Here is a 21820-nt window from a genome sequence, read left to right on the forward strand (position 1 = left end):
ATCCCAGGGTCCTGGGATTGAGCCCCGCATCGGGCTCTCTGCTCAGCTGGGAGCCTGCTTCCTCCTTGCTCTCTCTGCCTGCCTCTCTGCCTACTTGTGATCTCTGTCAAATAAATAAATAAAAATCTTTAGAAAAAAAAAGAGAAAAAAGAAAATGGCTACATTGTATGTTATGTGAATTTCACTCCATTAAAAAATAATAATAATAAGCTGAGTCAGGAGGGCTGAGGACAGACCCTGGCACAGATGGTCCTTCCCCCAGCACAAGTAGCTAGAATGGCTGATAGGGAACTTCCAGACACACACAGAGCAAGGAGCCTACACCAGGGCACCATCAGTGGTCCCCCGTGAAAGCCACAGCCACCAGCTCTGCACAATCTGCAGGGCCCCCGGGCCCATGACCCTGCTGCCTCAGTGTCCTAGCAGAGGAAACACCTCCTAAGGAGCAGTGCCAGCCTGGCTTTGACAAGCCCTTGTCACTGAGCCCCTGCCCAAGCCAGGACCCACCTCGAGGTCACTCCTGCCAGCCAGCGGCTTAGCCCAGCCCGGCCGCTCGGCCACTGGATCAGTGGCACAGGGTCCTCCCCAAGTCAGAGAGAGCCAGACAGACGCCTCAGCACCGCCCATATCCCTCTGCAGGCTCTGAGCTGTCCTGTACCCTTCGGAGTCTGGTTTTCTCGCCCCAAGAAATGGGGTAATAGAATCACAGGCACCGGGGACGCGGGAGCCAAGAGCCGGCACCCAGGCAGGCCAGCGAGGGGCTCTGCTGCCCTCTACCACGTCTCCTCACACATTGCTCAGAAAAGCACTTTCTCAGCTCAGCTAAGGCATCTCAGAAATCCTTCCGAGGCTGTTTGATGATCTTAAACTCAACAGCCACCCTAGGACAAGACAAAGGCACAGAGATCCCGGGTTGTCATCGCAAAGGCGACGATGACCCTCTGGGAAATGGGGAGGCGACGGAGGTCACCGTCCTCTGCGTCCACAACTCCCCGCATCCCCTGACCACCCTGCAGGGCAGGAGGGGGAGACAGGCTCAGCAAGGCAACAGGCCTCCCGGGCCACACGTCTGAAACCCCCTGGAGTCCATCTCACCAGGGTCTGCGCTCTTGACCCGTCCCCTAGACGCTGGTGTGTGGGGGCCCGCCAGTTAGGTGTGGGTGGGGTTCAGCTTCAGCAGCCTCCACAGGAGGAGGGAGGCTTCAAGGCTAGGCCACGGCCCCCTGCGCGGCCCCCTGCGCGGCCCCCTGCGCGGCCCCCTGCACGAGGCCCTGAGGGGGACTAGAGGGACTCCGGCTGGGAGGGAGGAAGGCAGGAGGGGCTCTCATCTCCCACAGAAAGGGTACGGCTAAGTGTGTGCCCTTGTCTTGTTTCATGTGATGTCGGTCCTGGGGGCCTCCCGCAGGGGAAGGAGGAGGTGGGGGCACATCCTATAGGTAGAGAGGAGGCCCTGAAGTCTCCCTAAGCTTTCCCATTTCACAGATGAAGAAACGGGCCGAGCAGCAGGCAGGTAATTATCTAAGAACGTTACCTGGGACCCTTGGGCATCAGTGAGCAGCCCCCGGGGCCGCCAGAGCCACACGGGACAGGTAGGGATCGCGTCCCAGGAAGTCTGTGGAATGCCATCCCCCTCCCCAACCGCGAGTCCCTGGCCACTCAAGGACTGAGAGCCTCTCAGGGAAGAAGCCCTGCGGACTGCGTCAGTCTAGAGTCTCTGAAGGTTAGACGACTGGCAAAGCTTTTCTGGCACAAAACAGCTTCTTACATCTTAGAGTGCACACAGCCAGGCACCAAGAGGTTCTGTTTAAAATCTGACTCTTCTCCAAGCTTCCTTGACCATGGCACTTGTTCCTGGCCCAGGAACATCTATCAACATCTTGAGGGACACCGGTGCTCCCTCCAGGTCCCCGTCCACGCCTGTGCTCCGTCAAACCCTCAGCACACGGCTGGCTCCTCAGAGGAACCAGACACAAACAAGAAATGAACAGGCGGCCTGGGCTGGGGGGAGGCAAGATGGAATGGGCCCGTGCGCGCCCCCAGCACAGGAAGGAGGGGAGTAGGCCTGGGGCAGGGGCCGACTGTGGATGCTGCTGGTGAGAACAGCCTAGGACAGGGAGGAAGACCCAGGCAAATCCTCCCAGATTAGCCAGCACACCCATGACTCAGGAGACCCAGCCCAGGGCTCTAAGGTCAGGGGCAAGGGGCAGCGGAGACTGCCAGCCCGCTGGACTTGAGAGGGATGGAAGCAGCTGCCCCAGGACAAATTTCTAACTCTGGCTGCAGGTACAGTGAGGGAATAAGTCCTAAATTCCCAAGACACCCAGCTTCGGAACAGACCACTCTGGGGTCGTAAGCCAGTGTGGCCCCTGAAGGAACAGCCCTGTGAGTTTGGAGAAGCCACTCAACCCTCCTGATCACGAGCCTCCCCACTTCAGAAAACGGAGCTGTCTGCCCGGCTCCCGCGAGGCTGTGGCGAGGCCCAGCTGTGACGCTGTGGGGCACCTCGGACAGTGCCTGACCCGCCACAATGTTCACGGAACTCGCCCAAGTTCTGCCAGCGGGGAACTGCCACCCCCGCCCCCACCGAGGTACTAGCAGGCCCTTAACAAACGCTTACTGGATTCACGTGGACAAGGAAAGAGAAAGGAAAACGGGTGTGATGCTGCCTCCTACCCCCTTTTATAAATCAGGAAAAAAGATTAGAAAACAGGGCTTCAAATTCCCCGTGACTTGGGAGGTGGGTGGGGAGATCCTCACTCTGGGAGAAAAGTTAGAAAATCTTCCCTCGGGAGTAGCCCAGAAGTCCGCGGGTGTGGCTGTGATGGCCCGCAGCAAGCCAAGAAAGGGGCTCTCTGGTCCCCACTCCCTGCTCTGCTGGAGCTCAGCCCTCAGCCCCACTGCCAGGGGCACCCCCCACCCCATGTTAGGAGGGAAGGCCGCCACAGCGGAAGGAACATACCGCGGTCAGGACCGACGAGGACTCCGGCTTGGACACGTTGTGACTGTTGAAGAAGATGGACTCCCGGTCTGAAAAAGCAAAGACAAGAAGGAGCAGGCGTTAGCTCAAGGCGGGGACGTGACTCCAGCACCTGACAGCAGGGGGCAGCACCCCCCCAGCCACAGTCTCGGGTGGCCTCAGCAGCAGCCAACCTGGGGCCCCCGTGAGCCGGGCACCCCCACGCCAAGGAGACAGGGCACCATGACCGGAAACACGTCCACGCAGGGCTCCCGTTCCCCATACAAAAATAATGGTCTTAGCGAGCCTACCTCGGCTACCACCTTACTGTATCCTGTCCGCGTTTCCCAACACCTACGGCCCGCCCATTCCAGAGTGTGTCTAGTGTGTCTTATGGACAGGGCACTAGAAAGGGGGCTTAGGGGATGGTGCGGGGGCTGAGCGAGTGGGAAACGCAGTGTACCGGGAGCATCAAAGGCCTGAAGTCAAGAGGTTCAGTAAATGCCATTTAATCCCGTAGTCCCAGCCCCTCCCGGTATCCGCCCATGGGACTCTTTCTCAGCGCAGCACTTGAGAAATACGCCCACGCAGCCGCTTGGCACATGCGTGTTTAGAACATAAAGGTTCTCCTGCTTCCCGACTACACACGGGGCAGCGGGAAATCAGAACATGGGCTTCTGAAGGGTCCATCCAAGGAAAGTACACAGAACGATTACTGTTTGGCTTTGGAAGCTTTGGAAGCTGGCACAGACCCCCGAAATACCCTCCTCCTCCTCCCACACCATACTTCCTGGTCCACCTCTGCCTCCCAGCACACCCTCAGTCCCACCGGGGCACCCAGGTGGGCACACCGATCCCAAGAGTGATGAGTGCAATAAGCAGTTGGTTAGTCTATCCATCCCGTGGAGTGAGGCTGGTCGGCCACACGTTCTCGAGCACTTAGAAGCATGGGCACAGGAATGCAAGAATCACAAAACCGCGAGCTTCACCACCCCATGCCCCCCCACCAAGAATGACATGGGGATGTCCTGGGCCATGAGCCCCTACAGGGCCCCGGCGGCCTCTGCTTCAGTCCCTCCAGGATGGGGCGTGGTGACTCCCGTCCCCAGGACACATTGATCACCCCTGGGACCCAGGGCCCTAAGCGCAAGACAGGAAGGGCCTTGGTTGAGCACCACAGTGCGGGGGGACCAGGCCGCAGGGGGCACCTGCTCTGATCGCCAAGGACCCCCCGCCCCAGCTCCAGGATTACGACGCTGTAACAATCATGCATGAGAAAGTGATTCGGGCGGAGGCCAAGCAGGCAGGCGCTGAGATGTACCTGGCATCCTTCCCGCTAGTGAGGCACACAGGCCCCTTGCCGCCCCGGTGTACCCGACAGTCCTCCCGCCGCTCCGACCAGAGCCAGTCCAGACGGGGGGCACGAGAGATGGTCCTGGGGAAGAGCCTGGGGAAAATAAACACCCTGCAGGACTTGCGCCAGGCAACGCCACTGATCTCTACTTCTGGGCGCTGCCAGCCAAGAAGAGTGAGCCCTGAGCGGTGGCAAGGCCTGTGGGCCAGGGGACAGAGTGCGGCTCGGGCAACTGGAGTGGGGGTCCAGGCCTTCTGCAGGCACGGCTTACCTATTTACCCTGCAGCCCAGCGGGCCCAACCCTACCAAACTCAGGGTGCCTCCCACCCACCCCAAGGGTCCCCAGGGGTGGCAGACCAAGCCTGGGTGTGGGGGGCGTGGGAAAGGGTCACACAGAGCAGGCAGACATAGCCAAGTTCAGGGAGGCCAGGAAGCTACCGGAGCCACAAGGGATCACCACGAGTGTTTATGCTGGGAAGGCAAGAAGCTGGGCACTCAGAAAGGTGGAGCCAGCAGCTGCTGAACTGGACAGGCCGTGCCACCCAACGGCTCCTTGTGGCAGGAGTACCGACCACACATGTGGATCATTTCACAGGAGACTGCTTTTCCCCTTAGCTACCTCCTACCTGAGGGCTCAGGCCAGACAACTGTTCAGGACTGGTACGGGGGGCATCCTCTGCTCACTTCCTACCTGTGCCTGGCCCAAACAGGGGCCACAGGGCATGTGGGCAGCCTCTGGCCACTCCCTGACCCCGAAGACCAGGAGGCCAAGATGGGTCAGACTGGGTCACACATCCTTTGACGTGGGGGGCTTTAAGAGACCCAGGTCCTTCTAAGGATGAAGCTGCCGAAGCCCAGGCATGCCGGTCACAGGGGCACTCTGCATCTGGGGCCCCAGGCACTGCCTATGTCCACAGCAGTCCTGAGACACACAGGGGTGGAGAGACAGTGAGGGGAAAAGGAGTGCCGTGGCCCCCAATTTACAGATGAGAAGAAAAGGTTCAAAAGAAGAGAGTAAATGGCCAGCTCACTCCCCCAGTGCTCCAGTAACCCGGCCATCGGGGGCAGCGGCCACCTGCTCTTCTGCTCTGCCTCATCTTCATGCGTGTCTCTGGGCCGGGGGAATGGGTCACAGCGCTGCGGGGGAGGCTGGGGGGCGGGGGCAGATGTTCTTCAGGATCCCATCCATGTTTCCGCTGCACAGAGGGACCCGCCCTGGCTGCCCTGTCCCAGGGGCTCCCCAATCCAGTGGCGGCCCAGGGCCCCACTGCTTCTCTGGAGCCTTGCATCTGTGCCATGATGACTCTTTTCATTCTTTCTTTCCACATGCGTGTTCTCTCCTGCCAGAATATGAGCCCATGGGGGCAGCATGCTTGGCTGACTGTCTCGGGCTCTCGTGGATCAGTACCTGGCAACGGGGCTGGGCACACGGCAGATTCAAGGCAATACGGCATCTACGGAGAGGCTCGAGCTGACAGGTTAGTGAACCAGAGCCCGGCAGCCTGCCTCTGTAAGTACAGTTTGTGGGGCCGCAGCCATGCCCAGAGGCTTCTGTCTTGTCTGCAGCCATGTTCCTGCTCCAAGGGCAGCAGGACATAATTACAACAGAGCTGGACGAACTTACTACCTGGCGCTTTGCAGAAAAAGTCTGCTGAGCCCAGCAATACGTGCTAAGCGATGCCATTCTTTTATGGACCCCATGGGGGAAAAGGCCCAGGAAGGACAGCAGAATAAAGGTGCCAGTCCGCACAGTCAAGAAATAGGAGTAAACCTACCACGCAAAAGGGAGAGCAGAGAAACGTGCCCATCTGGATCCGGGCCCTAGGTGGAGAGGGGGAGCAACTGCCCCAACAGTGAACCACAGGCAGAGAATGCGTCTGGGGCAGGCCAACATCAACCGTCTCAGCAAGAACCTGACTGCCATTTCAGCCGAGGCAAGTGCCAAGATGCCACCGGCCCTAAGACACACCTGACTTCAGAGAGGTCATCCGGTAAAAACCAAGATCTGAGAATCAACAGAGCACGGTCATTATGGAGGGAAGGCTAGTGTCCCTAGCTCCCTCGGTGTCCTGAAGAATCCCACTCAAGATGTCCCCAGCTCCGTGTGTGGACCGAGGAAGCTGCAGGCCTGATGTACTGGACGAGAACCAGAAAGCCTGGATGGTGGGATGGAAGGAGCCCCCCTGCTCCACTGGTCCAGCCTGAAGGGCTCCTGCCGAGTTATGCTTCTGATCCGGGAAGAAAACACGCATCAAGAGGACAAAGCCCACACCAGCTCCCTGGCACAAAGCTGCAAAGGCTGCAGACAGGAGACCCGCTCTGGGCATGGACAGACAGACACGCTGGAAGTTACTCAGCTTGTCTGAGCACAATAATCATTTTGGCATCAGCTCTGTGTGCTTATCTACTCATTGACTTAGCCCCAGCCGACATTTTTGGAAAACTGGCAAGCTGGGAATGGTCAGGAGGAGACTCACAGACTTGGAGCCCGTCGCCTGCTGCTAAGGGCTCCTGGGGCTGAGACAGAAGCTCGCCCAGCACTTTGCAACCAGGAGGAAAGGAGGGAACAAAAGGGATACTTTGTGTCTGCACGGGAAGGGATTTTCGTAAGGAAAAAAATACAAAGAGAAAGAAAGAAAGAAAAAAGAAAGGAAGCTACATAAGGTATACCACTCTAAATTTAATATATTTTCCACAGACTCCAAACACACATTTTTTTTTTAAATGAGGAAAATAATAGAGGATTTTTAAAAACTAGTTTCTTGGGGAGTCTGGGTGGCTCAGTTGTTTAAGCATCCGACTCTCGATCTCAAGGTCTTCATCACAAGGTTATGAGTTCAAGGCCCAAGTTGGGCTCCAAGCTGGGAATAGAGCCTACTTAAAAAAAAGAAGTCTCTTCCAGCCCATAATTTATAAGAATGCCTCTTCCTGGTACATAATCCCACGCAAAAAGACGTCCCCAGACCATGGTGCTCTCACCTCCCAGTGTGTAGGGACCGGGACCAGCGTGACAATGGGATGTCCCACACCCGGACAATGCAGCCTTGAGTCCTGGGGCCCCACACCGGAAGGGGAAGCTGCCTGCACTCAGAAGGAAGTGAAAAATCACACATTTACCAAGTATCTGCTCTCTGTGTTGTGTTACTGGGAAGAAAGAAGCTGTCTGGGGAAGAACAGCGCAGAAGGGAAGACGAGCACAGCTGAACTTCACTCAAAAGGAGGGGCTTAAAGCCACCAGGAGAGGGTGGTGACAGGCAGTCCCAGCAGGAGAGACTTTAAGAAGACACGGCTGTTGGCTCAGACGAAGACGGAACAGCCCGGTGTTTCAGCACACCTGGCGATGGCGGGTCTCCCTCGCAAAGACGGATGCACGGCGTGCTGGAGCAAGCCACATGAGGACAGTCAAACGTCCTCCGAGGGGTCCTCTTAGAAGGCTCTGCTTATTTCCAAGACGCTGTCCCTCTGTTCCAAAGCTTTCTACAACTTGCCTTAGAGATGCCTCAGGGCCCCCAGAACATTCTTTTGAGTAGCCCCAGCACCAGCAAATCCCTATCTTAGTGTCTGTTTTTGAAAGGGCCAAAGGTCACCTGGTGTCAGGAGAACAGATAAAAAAAGGCCCAGCTCGTGGAGCCCTCGGCCTGCAGTGATGGCAGCACCCCACGGACACTGCCGCCCTGGGACACCCGAGGGACATCCAGGACCCGGAACCCTCAGACTCGATCCTTACCCCTGCAAGGTGGGGCCCGGTGGGGGTGACTGTGCCCACCCGTGCTCACGGGAGGTCCCACAGTGAGGAGTACCGCAGGACTCCTTAGGGTGCACGCAGTCACTTCAGCGGCCGCAGAAGCGGCTAGAACTCGGTGTTTCCCCACTTGGAGAAAGGGGACCTGATAAAGGAGTCAGCACTCTGGCCCTCAAAATACGAGGGGCCCCTTCCCAAGCCCTCACTTCCCTGAGGGGCCCATCATCCATTCCAGCATATTCCTCGTGACTCTCCTTACTGCGTGGGGCCCCAGGAAGCACCCTGGGCGCAGAAAGCTTTCAGACGCTTCCGGGAACTGCCTACAGTGGTTTGCATGGGTGGAGCCCCTACAACGACCTGGTGGGAATGGGGTTTCACCTTGTTCTCCAGGACCTCCTCACCCAATGCACGCGACTCCAACCTTCAGATTGGCCCATCCCCGCCCCCGACCTCCAAAATAACACAGGGTAGCAGAGGGGAGTGCTGTGAGACAGACGGCTGATGCCTGTCCCAGATGGGCCCCGAGACAGCGGGAAACCTGGTTACCTGACATGCCCGCAGAGAAGTTCTTCAGCGAGGGCCTCTGGACCACGGTGTAGGACTCGCCCACCACAAACACCTTATACAGGACAGCATTGTGGTTGATGAAGTTCTGGACCACACAGGGCGGCTGGATGGCACTCAGGCCCTCCTGGTTGAACACGATGGCCATCTGTGGAGACAGGGGCCAAGGGCTCTGTCAGAGTCCACCACCTATTCAGTCTTAGACACAGGGGCATGTCACCGGTCCAGAGCTCTGCCACCAAGGACCATCCCTGTGAACCGAGGACTCTGGGAAGAATCTCAAGCCAGGACGAATGGAGTGAGAGTCAAGAACACCTGGGAATCAATTCACTCCTACTGTGGCAGTCTGGAAACCCTGCACCATCAGGCTCTCCCTGTACAGCTGAGCGGACAGTGTACTGCACAACTCCACTTTTCACACTGTAATCCAGGGAATGACATCCGAATTGTATATTACTCAATCTTTATGACCTCCTTAGAGGTTCCTCCACAAAGATCCAGGTGAGGCAGGAAGAGGAAGGCCATGGATGGGGAGTTGGGAGGCTCTGAGTCAAAATCTGTACGTCAACAAGGGCTGCCTTTGGTTGAGCACTCACGACACGCCCAGCCCTGTTCTGACTGCTTTGTGTGAGTCACCTGGTGCTGTCCTGACAATGCACCTCTGAGGGGGGTACTATTCTCGTGCACCTTTTACAGATGAGGAAACTGGGGCCCTAAGAAACTCAGTGGCTTGTTGGAAAGCGACAGAGCCCGGTATGGGACAGGGTCTGCCCAGCATGCAGTCTTGGCCTCTGACACCCGGAGTAAGCTACACGGATACTTGAGGAATGAGAATATGCTGCTCCCAGTCCCTGACTCTCTGGGGACAAAGGTGCCGCCCTGGAAGGATCTGGTAGGCCGCTAAAGTAGGGAGAGCAGAGGGGTAGCTGGAGAAAACTCTCTGCGTTGGCTGTCAGCTGCCGGGGCTGGGGCCACGGCTAATCCCTCGCAGCCCACAGGCCCCAGGAAGGAGCCACCAGATGCCCAGGACTCAGGGCAGGAATGACAGAGCCTGGACAGCTGGCTGCCTGCACTGGCTGCTGCCCCTGACGTCCATGGTCCCCGAGCACCACCCCAACATTCCTGGGGCTTAGCTGCATGGGGCAGAAGTAGAGATCCTGGTCACATGGGGAAATGGAACGTGTGCGCACTGTGTGTGTGTGTGTGTGTGTGTGTGTGTGTACGCACATGCGCGCGCCCCAGGGGCCGAGGAAGGGAAAGAACGCAGGGGCTCTGGTGGGGAACCTGCTGCATGCTCCGTCTTCCCCACTTGTAAACCAGCAGCAGTAACTACCACGGGACCGCTTCAGGGGCGCTCTGGCTTCCGGCTCAGTGGTTTAACAGAACAGGGAAGCGGTGGTAATTCTACTCTGAGCACATCAGTGTGCTTGCAGTGGTTTAAAAACAAAACAAAACAGACAGCTCTGTGAATGTACAATGAAAAGAGAGTAGTTTGCCCAAACCAGTTGGTTTTCATTGAGCTTGGGTCTGGGGGACTCAGAGGCAGGGCTCAGGGAGACCATGGTACAGGCAAGGACCTTAATCAGAAAGTCTCACTTTCCTATTTCAAGCCAAGCACGTCCACAGAGCTGTCCCCTCCGTCCTCGCTGCACTCATCCCCAGGCACCCTTGCAACAGGTGAGGAGCCTTGTCCCCCAGCCTCTGGACTCATGCACCTGAGGGGGCAGCCCTCTGACAGAAAGCCTCCCGAGAGGCGGGCGGCCCGTGGCACATACAAACTCCCTGGGGGCCTCCAGATTCCAATCCCGAAGGCCCCATTCCCAACCGCTCACTCAGGAGAAGAGGAGCCCCCCCCGAAGCAGCCCACTGTGGGTCGGGGGAGACAGGGAGGCACACGTGTACATTTTGGAGCCAGACTCTGACAGCTAGACTAACAGAGGAAGGCCTCGCCGGAACGCACTGACCCCATACATGAGGGCTGAGACTTCTGCCACGGAGGGGCTCACTTGGATCTGGATCCCCCATCATTCTGCAGTGACCTGGCGGTCACTCCGGACCTAGTTCCCTCCCAGTGCACCCAAGGCACTCTGCTCCGTGCCAAGGCCCATGGCAGCGCATGCTGCAAGCCTGTTCTCCACAGCCGCCCTCACAAGTGCAGACAGACATGCAGAGAGGCTGGGGATCTGCTTAACATCACACAGCTGGCCATGCGCAGAGCCAGACCTGCTTCCAAGGTCTACATGATTCCAGAACTCTCTCAGGAAGAGAGAAGCGGTTCATCTCCTGCTGGCTGAGCTCTTCTGCATCAGCACGGTCCAACCACGCTAAGAGGGACGACGGCCACCCTTCCATTCAGAAAACTGCAAGGCGCTGACCCACAGAGGGACCAGCTAGTGACAGGGGCAGGTGGAACGTTGGCTGGTGCCAGCGAAGGGAACGTGGGCTCTGGCGACAGGACGCTGGCTGCTCTCGAGCATTCCTGCTCCCTCCCAGCACTTGGCAGGCAGGACATCGCTGGCCCCGAGCCCAGGCGGGCCCAGACAGAGACGGCTCCGCAACCCCAGGAGACAGCTGGCCTTTGCAGCAGGCCGTGACTTCCAGCCGATGCCCCCACATGCCTGCCCCGAGAAGAGGCACGCCCCCGCCCTGCAGCTCCCATCACACGGCCATCTGCTCATGGACGTCTCCCCACAAACGCCGGCTGGGGATAAAGAGCGCCCCAGGAATCTATAGGGCACTGCCATGGAACTGCCCATGTTTTGTCCTAAGGTTTTAGAGACGATGTCTGACTGGGAGGTGGCCCAAGGGCAGGCTTTCCCCACAGGGCCCTCCAGAGGGGTGACGTGTCTGCTGCCCAGAGCACCCTCCCAAGTGCCTAACAAGGAGGCCCCAAGGCCAGGCTGTGTCCATGAGGGTACGAAAAACACATGGCAGGGGTGAGAGCGGGGCGGGGGGGGGGGGCCTGAGGGCATGTCCTGGCTGTGGTTCCAAGGACAGCAAGGGCAACCAAGACCCGACGGCATCCTTGCCCGGCCATCTGGTCCTCTTACCCCAGCAGGCTGCCTCTGCTTACGGTTCGGCACATCTCACTGGGGCTGCGCATCTCGGGGACTCGGGCTCTACCACTGAGGCAGAACACCATCTTGTGCATTCGTGCCCTGGCACTGGGGGAGCTGGGAACGTGCCGGGGGCACAAAGAACGCCCGAGAGGGCGGAGGAGTCGCCACATACGAGCATGTGGGGTGCCCGTGCCTCTCCTGCCCTCCTATAGCCGGGCCAGCTGGTCCGTGGGGGCGGTGAGAGCCTCCTTCCAGTTCACAGCACGCAGAGGGGCCCAGGGCAGTGCCTGGCACAGGGCGGGCACCCAGGCAGCGAGTGACACTGACAAGCCAGAGGTCGCAAACCTGGACAGGTCAAATAGGAGATCCACAAGGGCTCAGGGGTGGCAGGCAGACCCCTGGCACACGCCTTCCATCCTTGGGGACACGACAGGCACGGGGCAGAAGCTGGTGACAATGTATGAAGCCACAGCAGGACAGGAGCAGCAGGGGTGCAGGCTCCCAGGGAGATACTGGGAGCTGGAAGGAGGAGCGGGGCAGGGGTGGGGAGGGAGAAATGCGGGGAGAGGGGAGTCAGAGCTCCACTTACCTCATGAGAGTTGGTGCCATGCGCCACTCTGGTTTTGCAAACTACAGAGCAGGGAGAGAAAAGCAGAGAGAAATCAGTGAGGTGATTTCTCCACAAAGCCTGACCTGGCAGACACGGGGTGAAATTCTCGAAACCCCTGCAGCCCGTGGGGATAAGGGGCAGGGGGAGCTGGGGAGACACGCCGGCTCAACGGCGGCCAGCATCTGCACTCAGGGTGGCCCAGACAGCCCATGCCGCCTGCGCACCCGTCTCCCCTGTGTAGGCGGGACGCGGGGCTCAGCCCTTCCTGGCAGCCAAGGCCCTCGTGCATCCCGGGGAGCCACGGACAGCCCCCACCCAGTCCACGGCCCACCGAGTCTGCCCAGGGGTGCCCAGGTCCGGGGTTGGGGGGGGGACACGCACTGAAGGGGAAGGCCAGGCCGTTCTGCTCCAGGAGCCTCATGGTGTCGTCTCCACTCAGGCTCGTGAGCTCCATGAAGGGTGGCGAGCAGATCCTGTCGTCTGCGGACAGAGAAGAAGCCCACGTCAGCAGGCCACCCATGAGCCCCCCGGCCCACTCCCTGTGACAGACCCACCTCCCTGGGGACACCCTCTCCCCGTTCTCCCGAGCAGACGCCCCCAACTCCGCAGTGAAGGCACACACACGCGCGTGCGCGCACACACACATGCTGACAGTAACAGCGGCGTGTTAATTATGTTTTCTGTTAACATTGCCGTAATTACAGAACCAACGTACGGTGAGTATCAAACCCGAAGACCAAAGAAAAGAACCACGTGTACCCAGAGACGGGGCTGTTCCCGGGGCCAAGCCTTCACGAGCACAGGACTTCACCCCCGGATGCTGTTCGGCTGCCCAAACCCTCATGCAATGAACTATGACCGTTTTCTGGTTTGGTGAAGGCTTCTCCTACACAGGCCTTCTGGGCTCCACGGTGACCGTAGGAGGGCCGCCGCGGGCTTGGCTCCCACCATGTCTGGCGTTGTGCTGTTGCCTGGGCGTGCACCTGCTCTCAGGTCTGCAGAACCCTGGGAGGAGCCAGCCGAGGTGTGTGCTCCCGGCTACATGAGCATTCCTGAGCCTGGGGACACAGGAACCTTGCCCTCTGGCTACCTTCAGGGACACTCTCATCCGCCGCTGCCTGCTGGGCCTGGCCGGCAGACTCCTTCCTTCCTTCCCTCCCTTTCTCTCAAGCGCGCTCAGGGCCTTCTCCAGCCTCCTCCAGACACACTCCAGCCCCAGCCCTGCCCCGTTGCCAACACCTTCTCACACCCTGGCTTCCCTGAGGCCCCAGTCTCATGGGGCGCCCCTCCAGTGGGTTCTCAGCATGACTGGTTTTTCTGAAAAGCTTTGGGAGTGGAGTCTGCTCTGGCTATCGGGATGCTCCTGGCGCCACGCACCGAGTTAGGGCCAAAGAGGTGATTTGCGGAATAACCAAATGTATTCTGATGTTCCCTCCCGCCGGCGAGCTCACATTACTGTTTTGTTATCACTGCTCCTTGTTTTGGCCCCTTCTCAGATCAGACCGACAGCTCCTCAGGAGGGGGGACTGCCCTGTACTTCTGAGCACAGGGGCCAGGAAAGGCCGAGGGTTAGTGAGAGGCCCTCCTCCCCTAAACCTTGGAAAACAAACCGTAAGTAAAGAAGCGCTGTGGCTTGTCTCCAGGAACTTTGAGCTACTTGGCTGGCTTGAAGGTCAGTACATTAAACCAAGGTAAGATCCAGCCTCGTATAGCTCATAAAAACGAATGCCAAGAATTACACAGGGCAGGTTGAAAATGTTTCTCTCTCTCCCCACACCCACCTGTAAAACCCAAACTCCATAATACAGACGCAGAAGGGCTTGCAGACGTCGGGGCTGCGGGGCTTCTGGGGGACTACGGGAGGGTGGTCGGGGGCGGTGTCTGCTGATCCCCAGCAGACTGTGCTGCTAATCCTCCAACAGAGCCTTCGTTCAATCCTCAAACTGCTGTGCCAGCGTCTCTGTGGACAGAGACCCCAACAGGCCCCGACCGGCAGTCTGCCCCAAGTCACAAGGACGGTCAACGACAGAGGCAGGACGAGGAGCCAGGTTGAAGGGCAGGCCAGGAAAAGAGAAGTCAGGGAAATCGGGGTGGGGAGGCAGGGCTGCGTGCTGGCTCTCAGCGGTAGCCACTACCTACCCAAGGCCCATTTCCACACCCCCAGCGGGACGCGGGGCCCGGGTAGGGAAGGTTGCTGCTGCGGACGCTTGGCGGACGCTTGGCCCCGACAGAACCTGAAAGGCAACGCCTGCACACACTGGAGGCTTCTGCAGCCGACCTGCGCTCACCTGGGCCTCATCCACGGCCCATCCCCTCCCCTCCCGCAGCAAGACTCAGAGCCCAGTGGAGCCCAGCGAGCCACCTCCGGTGAGAACTTCCAGACTCCCCACCAGCGGACTTGTCAGAGCGTGGGCATCAGTCAGGCTTTAGATTATCAGCCTTGCACTGCCCCCAGCGGTGCCCCCGCCCACCCGAGCCCATCCACACTTTCACATGTCACCCATCACAGCCGCGTGCTCTTCACACGTGCCAGACAAGCCCGTCTACAGAGCAACTCAAGGCCCCTCATAGGAACCCCATAAGAGAACAGCCACCCCCAGTTTACATACCAAGTCCCCCACTCAGAGTTACACGCTGAGTATGCGGTGTACCTGGGGAGGCTCAGACCTGGGCAGCTGCTCCCTGGGAGGTAAAAGGGCCCACTTCGTATTAACACAATAAAGGACAAAGCTTTTACTGAGAGGATCATCTCTACAGACTCAGAAAAAGCATCTGACAAATTCAGTGCCCTTCGGAATAAAAGCACACCACAAACCAGAAATACAAGGAAATCTCTTCAATCTGATGAAGCAGCATCCACGGAAACATGGTGCAGTGGGGTGAAAGACTGGACGCCTTCCCCTGAGATCGGAACAAGATAAGGATGTCTGTTCTTGCCACTCGTACTCAACACCGCCCTGGAGGTCCTAGCCAGGGTCACTAGGAGGGAGAATGAAATAAAAAGCATTCAGGCTGGAAAGAGAAGTAAAACTGCCTCCACGTGCAGGGACATGGTCCTGCACATAGAAAATCCCAAGGAAGCCACACACACAAAAACCCAAAACCTATTAAGATGAGTAAGTTCAGTAAGACTGCAAAAGAGAAGATCAATACACAAACACACACACAAACACACACACACACACACACAATCATATTTCTATATGCTAGCCATGAATAATTTGAATATGAAATTAAGAAAATAATTCTATTTACAGTAGTCTTAAAAAAATAAAAACACAAGAAGTAAATTTAACAAAGACCTAAATGTTGAAAACTACAAAAGACTGCTGAAACACATTCAAGAAGATCTCAATAGACAGAAAGACACCCCATGCTCATGAATAAGACAATATAGTTGGCAGCATTCCCACACTGATCTTTAGAATCAATGCAATCCCCATAAAATCCCAGCTTTCTTCTAGTGGGAACTGACAAGTTAATCCTTGAATTCATATAAAACTGCAAGGATCCAGGATGGCCAATCTTGAAATACTGAAAAAGAACGCAGTTGGAAGACTCACACTTCCCAGTGTGAGTAATCATGCAGTATGGTATTGGTACAGAACAGACGTACAGTTCAGTGGGTTAGAATGGAGGGACCAGAAACAAACCCATCCATCTGGGGTCAACTGACTGTCCCCTATGTGCCAATACAATTTAAGGGGGGAATGGCAGTCTTTTCAACAAATGGTTATAGGAAAACTGGATATCCACATGCAAAAGAATGAAGCTGGAACCCTACCTCACACCATACACAAGAATTGATTCAAAATGGATCGTGATCTAATTATAAGATCTAAAAGAGTAGAATGCTTAGAGGAAAACACAGGTGCAAATCCTCATGACCTCGGGTCAGGTAATGGTTTCTTAGACACTAAAAGCATAAACTACCAAACTAAAAATAGATAAATCTGATATCATCAAAATTAAAAACTTTTGTGCTTCAGGGGACACTGTTGTCAAGAAAGTGAAAAGACAACCCACAGAATGGGGGGAAATATTTGCAAATCATACATCTGATAAGGGTTTAGTATCCAAAACATATAAAGAACTATTAACAGACAATAAAAAGACAAACCAAATTTTAAAATGGGCAAACGATTTGGGTTTTCTGTGGTTTTGTTTTAAAGATTTTATTTAATTACTTGTCAGAGAGAGATCCTGAATGCACAAAAGGGGGAGCAGCAGGCAGAGGGAGAAGCAGGCTCCCTGCCGATGCAGGACTCGATCTCAGGACCCTGGGATCATGACCTGAGCTGAAGGCAGATGCTTAACCTGACCGGGCCACCCAGGCGTCCCTGGGCAAAGGATTTGAATAGACAGTTCTCAAAGTAAGACCTACAAATGGCCCAAGTGCACGTGAAAAGATGCTCAACGTCACTAGCCACCAGGAAAAAGCGTATCAAAACCACAATGAGATATTATTTCATATCTACTGAGAATGGCTATGAGCAAAAGGACACAAAGGAACAAGTGCGGACACTGCTGGTGAGAAAGTAAAAGGGTGCCCTGCTTTGGGAAACAGTCTGGCAGCAACTCAAACAGTTAAGCACAGAGTTACAGTCATGGTCATTCCCTCCTGGTTCTACAATCAAAGGAATGGAAACGTATGTCCACACAAAAACCTGCCCAGGAGTGTCCGTGGCAGCATCATTCGTAAGAGCCGAAAAAGGCAACAATCCAAGTGTCCATCCCCTGACGAGTGGATAAATGAAATGTGATGTGCCTGTTCAACAGAGCATCCTTCAGCCAGAAAAAGGAATGACATACGCTACAAAGTGACCTTGAAAACAGCATGCTGAGAGAAGGGAAGGAAGCCAGTCACAAACGCCATATGACTTCACTCATACGAGATGTCCAGAATGGGCAAATCCAGAGAAACAGAAAGGAGACTGGTTACCAGGGGCAGGGGCATGGGGGCACAGGGCAAGAGTGGGCGTGGGGGGGGCGGGACGGACTACAGATGGGGACATTTCTTTATGGGGTGATGAAAATGTTCTGGACTTAGTGGTGTTGGTTGCATAATTTTGGGAATAGAGTCAAAGCTACTGAACTGTATGTGTACTTCAAAAAGGTGGATTTTATGGCATGTGGATTACATCAACTTTTTGAAAAAGAAAGAGGGCGGGTCGTAGCAACCAGAGCAGTGACTGTAGCAACGGCCAGAATGGCAAAAGCAAGAACAATCAAAGAAGCTCTAGCCAGATGGGAAGAGAAAACCAGTCAGAAGCCAAAGAGATTAAGCTTTATGCTCAGATTCCCCCTATAGAGAAGATGGATGCCTCCTTGTCCACACTTGCTAATTGCGAGAAGCTTTCACTGCCTACAAACTGCATTGAAAAAATTGCCAACCTCAATGGCTTAAAAAACTTGAGGATATTGTCTTGAGGAAGAAACAACATAAAGAACTTAAATGGACTGTCTAGCTTGTGCTTCCTAAGAACCAGCAGGGATGAATCTACGGAGCTTCTCGACAATAACCTCACCAAACCAGACAGGCTGAAGTGGCCGTCCCCTTGTTGCAGAGGCCACTATAATACCTGAACAGGAGTCCGTGTTCAGAGTTGTGATTTTGGAATTACCTTGAAATGTCTTTACTCACCCACATGAAGTGTTACCAATAAACTTACAAAATATTTGGAAATTCTTAGAGATTACATTCTGGAGTTAAATAAAAGAAGTTTTCTCTCCAAAAAAAAAAAAAGAAGAAAAAAGAAAGGAAAAAAATCCCCCAGCAGCCACAGCTGTCTTCCCCCAAGTACTGGCTCTCTGCAGGCACTGGGCTGAGCAAATGCTCCCTGTACAGCGTCTCCTTCAAGCCCTGCAGAGTCCCGCCCCTCGCCCCACGCCCGGCCAAGGTGCAAGAGGACCGCTCCCCGTGGGAAACCCGCAACATCGCCTGCAGCGAGTGCTTCCCCCCAGAGACACTCGGGGTCCCAGTGAGAAGCAGAGACGAGACATTTCCAGTGAATGGACCACATCTAGCAATTGGCCAGACATTCCCACCTTTTGAAATCCCAGGCTTTGGTTGAGGCCGGGCCCAACGCAGAGCCATGGCGGCAAAGAGCCAAGCGCGCCAAGGAAGAGGGGCAGGCGCACGCGGTCACCGTCTTGCTCCTTCCTCCTTGCCCAGAGCCTGCTGACCACACCGCAAGCAGCAGGCACTACCAGCTGCCTCCCCCACTCTCCGGGGAGGGGGCCGGGATGGGGACTGGCCCCAGCACCCTGCCAGGAAGGACCCGCAGCTGAAGCTCAGCTCCCCCCAAGAGGCCAGCCGTGGGCGAAGGCAGTCCCAAGCCTGCACAGCAGAGGCGGGAAGGGACCCCGGTCCCTCAGGAGACCACAGCTGCCCCGTGCCCCAGGCTGCCCCACTCTGGCCTCGGGGCCAGTGGACCATGAGTGTCTTAATTTCCTGAACAACTTTCTGGCTACTTGGAACCAAAACCATCCTGCATGTCTGTGAAATCACAGTAAATTAGAAACAACTGCTTTTGGTTTCAATAACCATTCACCACCAATGGCAAAAAAAAAAAAAAAAAAAAAAAAAAAAAAGGTTAAGGCTCGACTAAATGCTAGGAGCCAAAGATACAGCAGCTCACCCAGACACAGCCTGCCCTCACGGAGCTCGCGTTCCCAACAGTACACCCCTGGCAAGTAAAACGCACAGCTGGAAAGTGCTGGTGGGGACCACAAAGTAGGGAGGGAGGGCAGGGAGCATCTTGCTGAACAAAGACAAGGCAAAATGGGGGGCAGGGGGCAGAGGCGACACAGGTGGGGTCCACGTGCTCTCAGCAGAGGGGACAGCCCATGCCAAGGCTCTGCTTAGGGCCGTGCTGCTGCCTCTGTGCAACCTGGCCCCAGCCCGAGAGGAAGATGCGGACAGCCGTCTAGCTCTCAGACACCAAGGCCGCCTGGGTCCCCACACATCAGAGCCAGTGCCTCGGTGGCAGCCGACACACTGGCCCGGCCGCAGGAGCGACGACCGCAGGGGCTCGCCGTGGGAAACCCGCAACATCGCCTGCAGCTCGTTGCCCCAGAGACAGACAGAAGGAAGACTCTTGCTCCAAGTCAGCACTGGGAGCCCGGGAAGCTATTTCTGGTTCCCAGGAAAAGGCCACTGTTGCTTATTTATCTACCGTCTTTATTTCTGGATGGGAGTTGGAAAGAGGCTTTTTTTAGTTGGATGGTGGGTTGTGTTCTGTGAAGAGCTGAAATCTTAGCCCCTGGGAAACTGGAACTCTGCCCCCGTCTTTCCTCTCTGCCTGCCCCCATCACGGAACAGGAAGCTGGGGGCCCTCGGAGATGCACAAGTCCCCACCGCACCACGCGTCCACCACGCGTCCACCACGCGTCCACCACGCGTCCACACATCCAAAGAAAGATGCAGAAGAGTTCACGGCCACATACCAGTTAGGCCAAGGCGGAGAACCCAGGCGTCTCGAGCCACACCCCACCCCACTCTGCCAGATGGCCACGCCCTTACCTGGCTGGAGGCAGCTTCTGGAGAGCTCCCCAGAAGACAAAAAGCCAAAGACAAACAGGTGGAGACAAGGGAAAAGCTAGGGGTGGGGGACAGAGAGAGAGCACTCTGGAGCCTGACTCTGAACTGGGGGTAAATTACTCATCAGCTGTAATCTTTGGCAAGTGACCAAATTCTGCTGGGCCTTAATTTCCCCATCTGGAAAATGGGAGCGGTGTCTCCCTGGAGGGTGGTTGGGGGGCCGCGCAGCGGCCAGGCCGGCTGGGGACACCTGCGGGAGGACAGGCAGATGCTGCATAGTAGCTACTGGTCACATCCAGCTTCCTGGAGCGTCTCAGGTGCTGCACTTGCTTTCCCGTGCTCCCCATGTGGTGCCGGCAGAGCAAGAGCAGGCCGTCCTCGAGTGGCTGAGAGGGGCCCCAGCAGGGTACTTGAGGGGGGTGGGCAGCGAAGGCTGGGACAGCTGAGGGACCCTGCCTCAGCTCCCATTCTCTTGATCAGGTTTAATTTCTTCACCCAGATGGTATCTCCCCAAAAAAAGACCCAGGGGCAGCAGCAGTCCCTGGGGGACACAGGGGCTGCAATGGTCTGAAGCCTCTGCAATGGGCAGGGTCCCGGGAGTGAACAACACCCAGGTGTCAGGGCCGGGCAGAGGGGAGAAGCAGGAGACAGACCAGGGAGGGGACCCAGGTGGCCAGGAGCCTGCTGCGTGGTCCTGAGCAGCGAGACAACACCATGGGAATGTGCCAAGAGACACGCGTGTTACATCGCTGGCTTGGCTTGTCTCCCTATCTAGAACGTCAGTTCCAAGCAGGCAGGCGGGAGATTCTGGGTTTGGTCCGCAGCTGCAGGCCGGTGCCGAGAACACTGCCTGGCACACAGCAGGTCTGCAACAAAACCCTGCTGAGTGCACAACCTGGGCCGCTGAGGGAGGGGCCCATGGTGCCTAACACACAAGGCTGGCTCCTCGGTCATCCAGCCCCATCTGGACAGATGCAGGGCACGTGGTCAGCATGTCTGGGCACAAAGAACCACGTACCAGGTCTCACCTACCACCGGGCCTCACACCACCCCATGGACAAACCCCTGCACCCTGGGCTCGTCCCACTCGGAAACAAGAAAGCAATCACATACATCCCTGCTCGGCCTGGCCTTTCCTCTCTGAAGCGCTTCGCCTGCACAGGCATCCTCTTGGTCTACTTTGCTATGATTGTGACCAGACTCGCCACTTGAACCTCACGTTACTGGACACCTGCCGGCGGTATCTTCCCGAGATCCTGCGTTATCATGCACACTGGACCTATGACGTTTTCCCTGGAGTCACGGATTTACATTTGTGCCAATTCTTCTCTACCAGACCGGGCTTTGATGACAGCCCCTCATCATACGTAAGGTTTTGTGTTTGCAGCAAATCACGTCCACGGGCCAAATTCCCAGAAGTGACTCTGGGGGTCTGTGGGAATCGCCATTTCGGGGCTCCTGCCGCGCGGTGCCACACTGTCTCCTGAAAGGACTATGGGACGTTGCTGTGGCGCCTGCACTGGGCCGTCTTAACCGCACCGTCTCTGCCCTGGGCAGTCCCATGTTCAGAAACCCGGGCAGTCCTTTCGGGAAGGAGGACCATGGGTGACCTGGGGAACAACCCCATCACCACACATCCGGTCACTCTGGGGCCAGCGGCCCACCCGGAACAGTGAGGGAGGCATGAAGACAGTGAGGCTGGCGTGGGGAGTCACTACCAGCAAAAGCCCTGGACATGGGGGCCTGGAGAGCAGCCCTGGGCCCTGGGCTCCTGGCCAGCAGAATGGGAGTCCTCAAGCCAGCCCTGTCTACATGCTGGGACCAAGGACAAGGGCAAAGGACCTGCACAAGGCCAGATAATGAAGTCAGCCCTTCAGGAGCGGCAGGGCCTAGTGCTGCCGTCTGTTCACACCCTCCTCATTCAGTGAGGGAGCCTCTAGGCCCCGGGGTCACCACAAGCCAGACAGGGACACGGAGCCCTTGGCCACCCCC

The 21820-nt window shown here is 56.6% G+C and overlaps 1 protein-coding gene across 4 annotated transcripts in view; it reads right to left on the reverse strand.

Moving 5' to 3' along the window:
* The window catches only part of ITPK1 (inositol-tetrakisphosphate 1-kinase), a 166569-nt gene that overhangs the window by 5276 nt on the left and 139473 nt on the right, over window positions 1–21820 (reverse strand). For 3 of the 4 annotated variants that reach the window (XM_004754795.2, XM_045072982.1, XM_004754797.3), the window contains 5 exons: window positions 12667–12765; window positions 12265–12305; window positions 8599–8764; window positions 4278–4403; window positions 2960–3027 (listed from right to left, as the gene is read on the reverse strand). In XM_004754795.2, the coding sequence (XP_004754852.1) occupies window positions 2960–3027; window positions 4278–4403; window positions 8599–8764; window positions 12265–12305; window positions 12667–12765 (500 nt within the window). The remainder of the gene's footprint in view (window positions 1–2959; window positions 3028–4277; window positions 4404–8598; window positions 8765–12264; window positions 12306–12666; window positions 12766–21820) is intronic. The other variant, XM_004754796.2, reaches the window with a different exon arrangement.

This window comes from Mustela putorius, unplaced genomic scaffold (genome assembly GCF_011764305.1).
Source record: "Mustela putorius furo isolate JIRA1106 unplaced genomic scaffold, ASM1176430v1.1 tig00000129_pilon_pilon_pilon, whole genome shotgun sequence".
Taxonomy (NCBI): domain Eukaryota; kingdom Metazoa; phylum Chordata; class Mammalia; order Carnivora; family Mustelidae; genus Mustela; species Mustela putorius.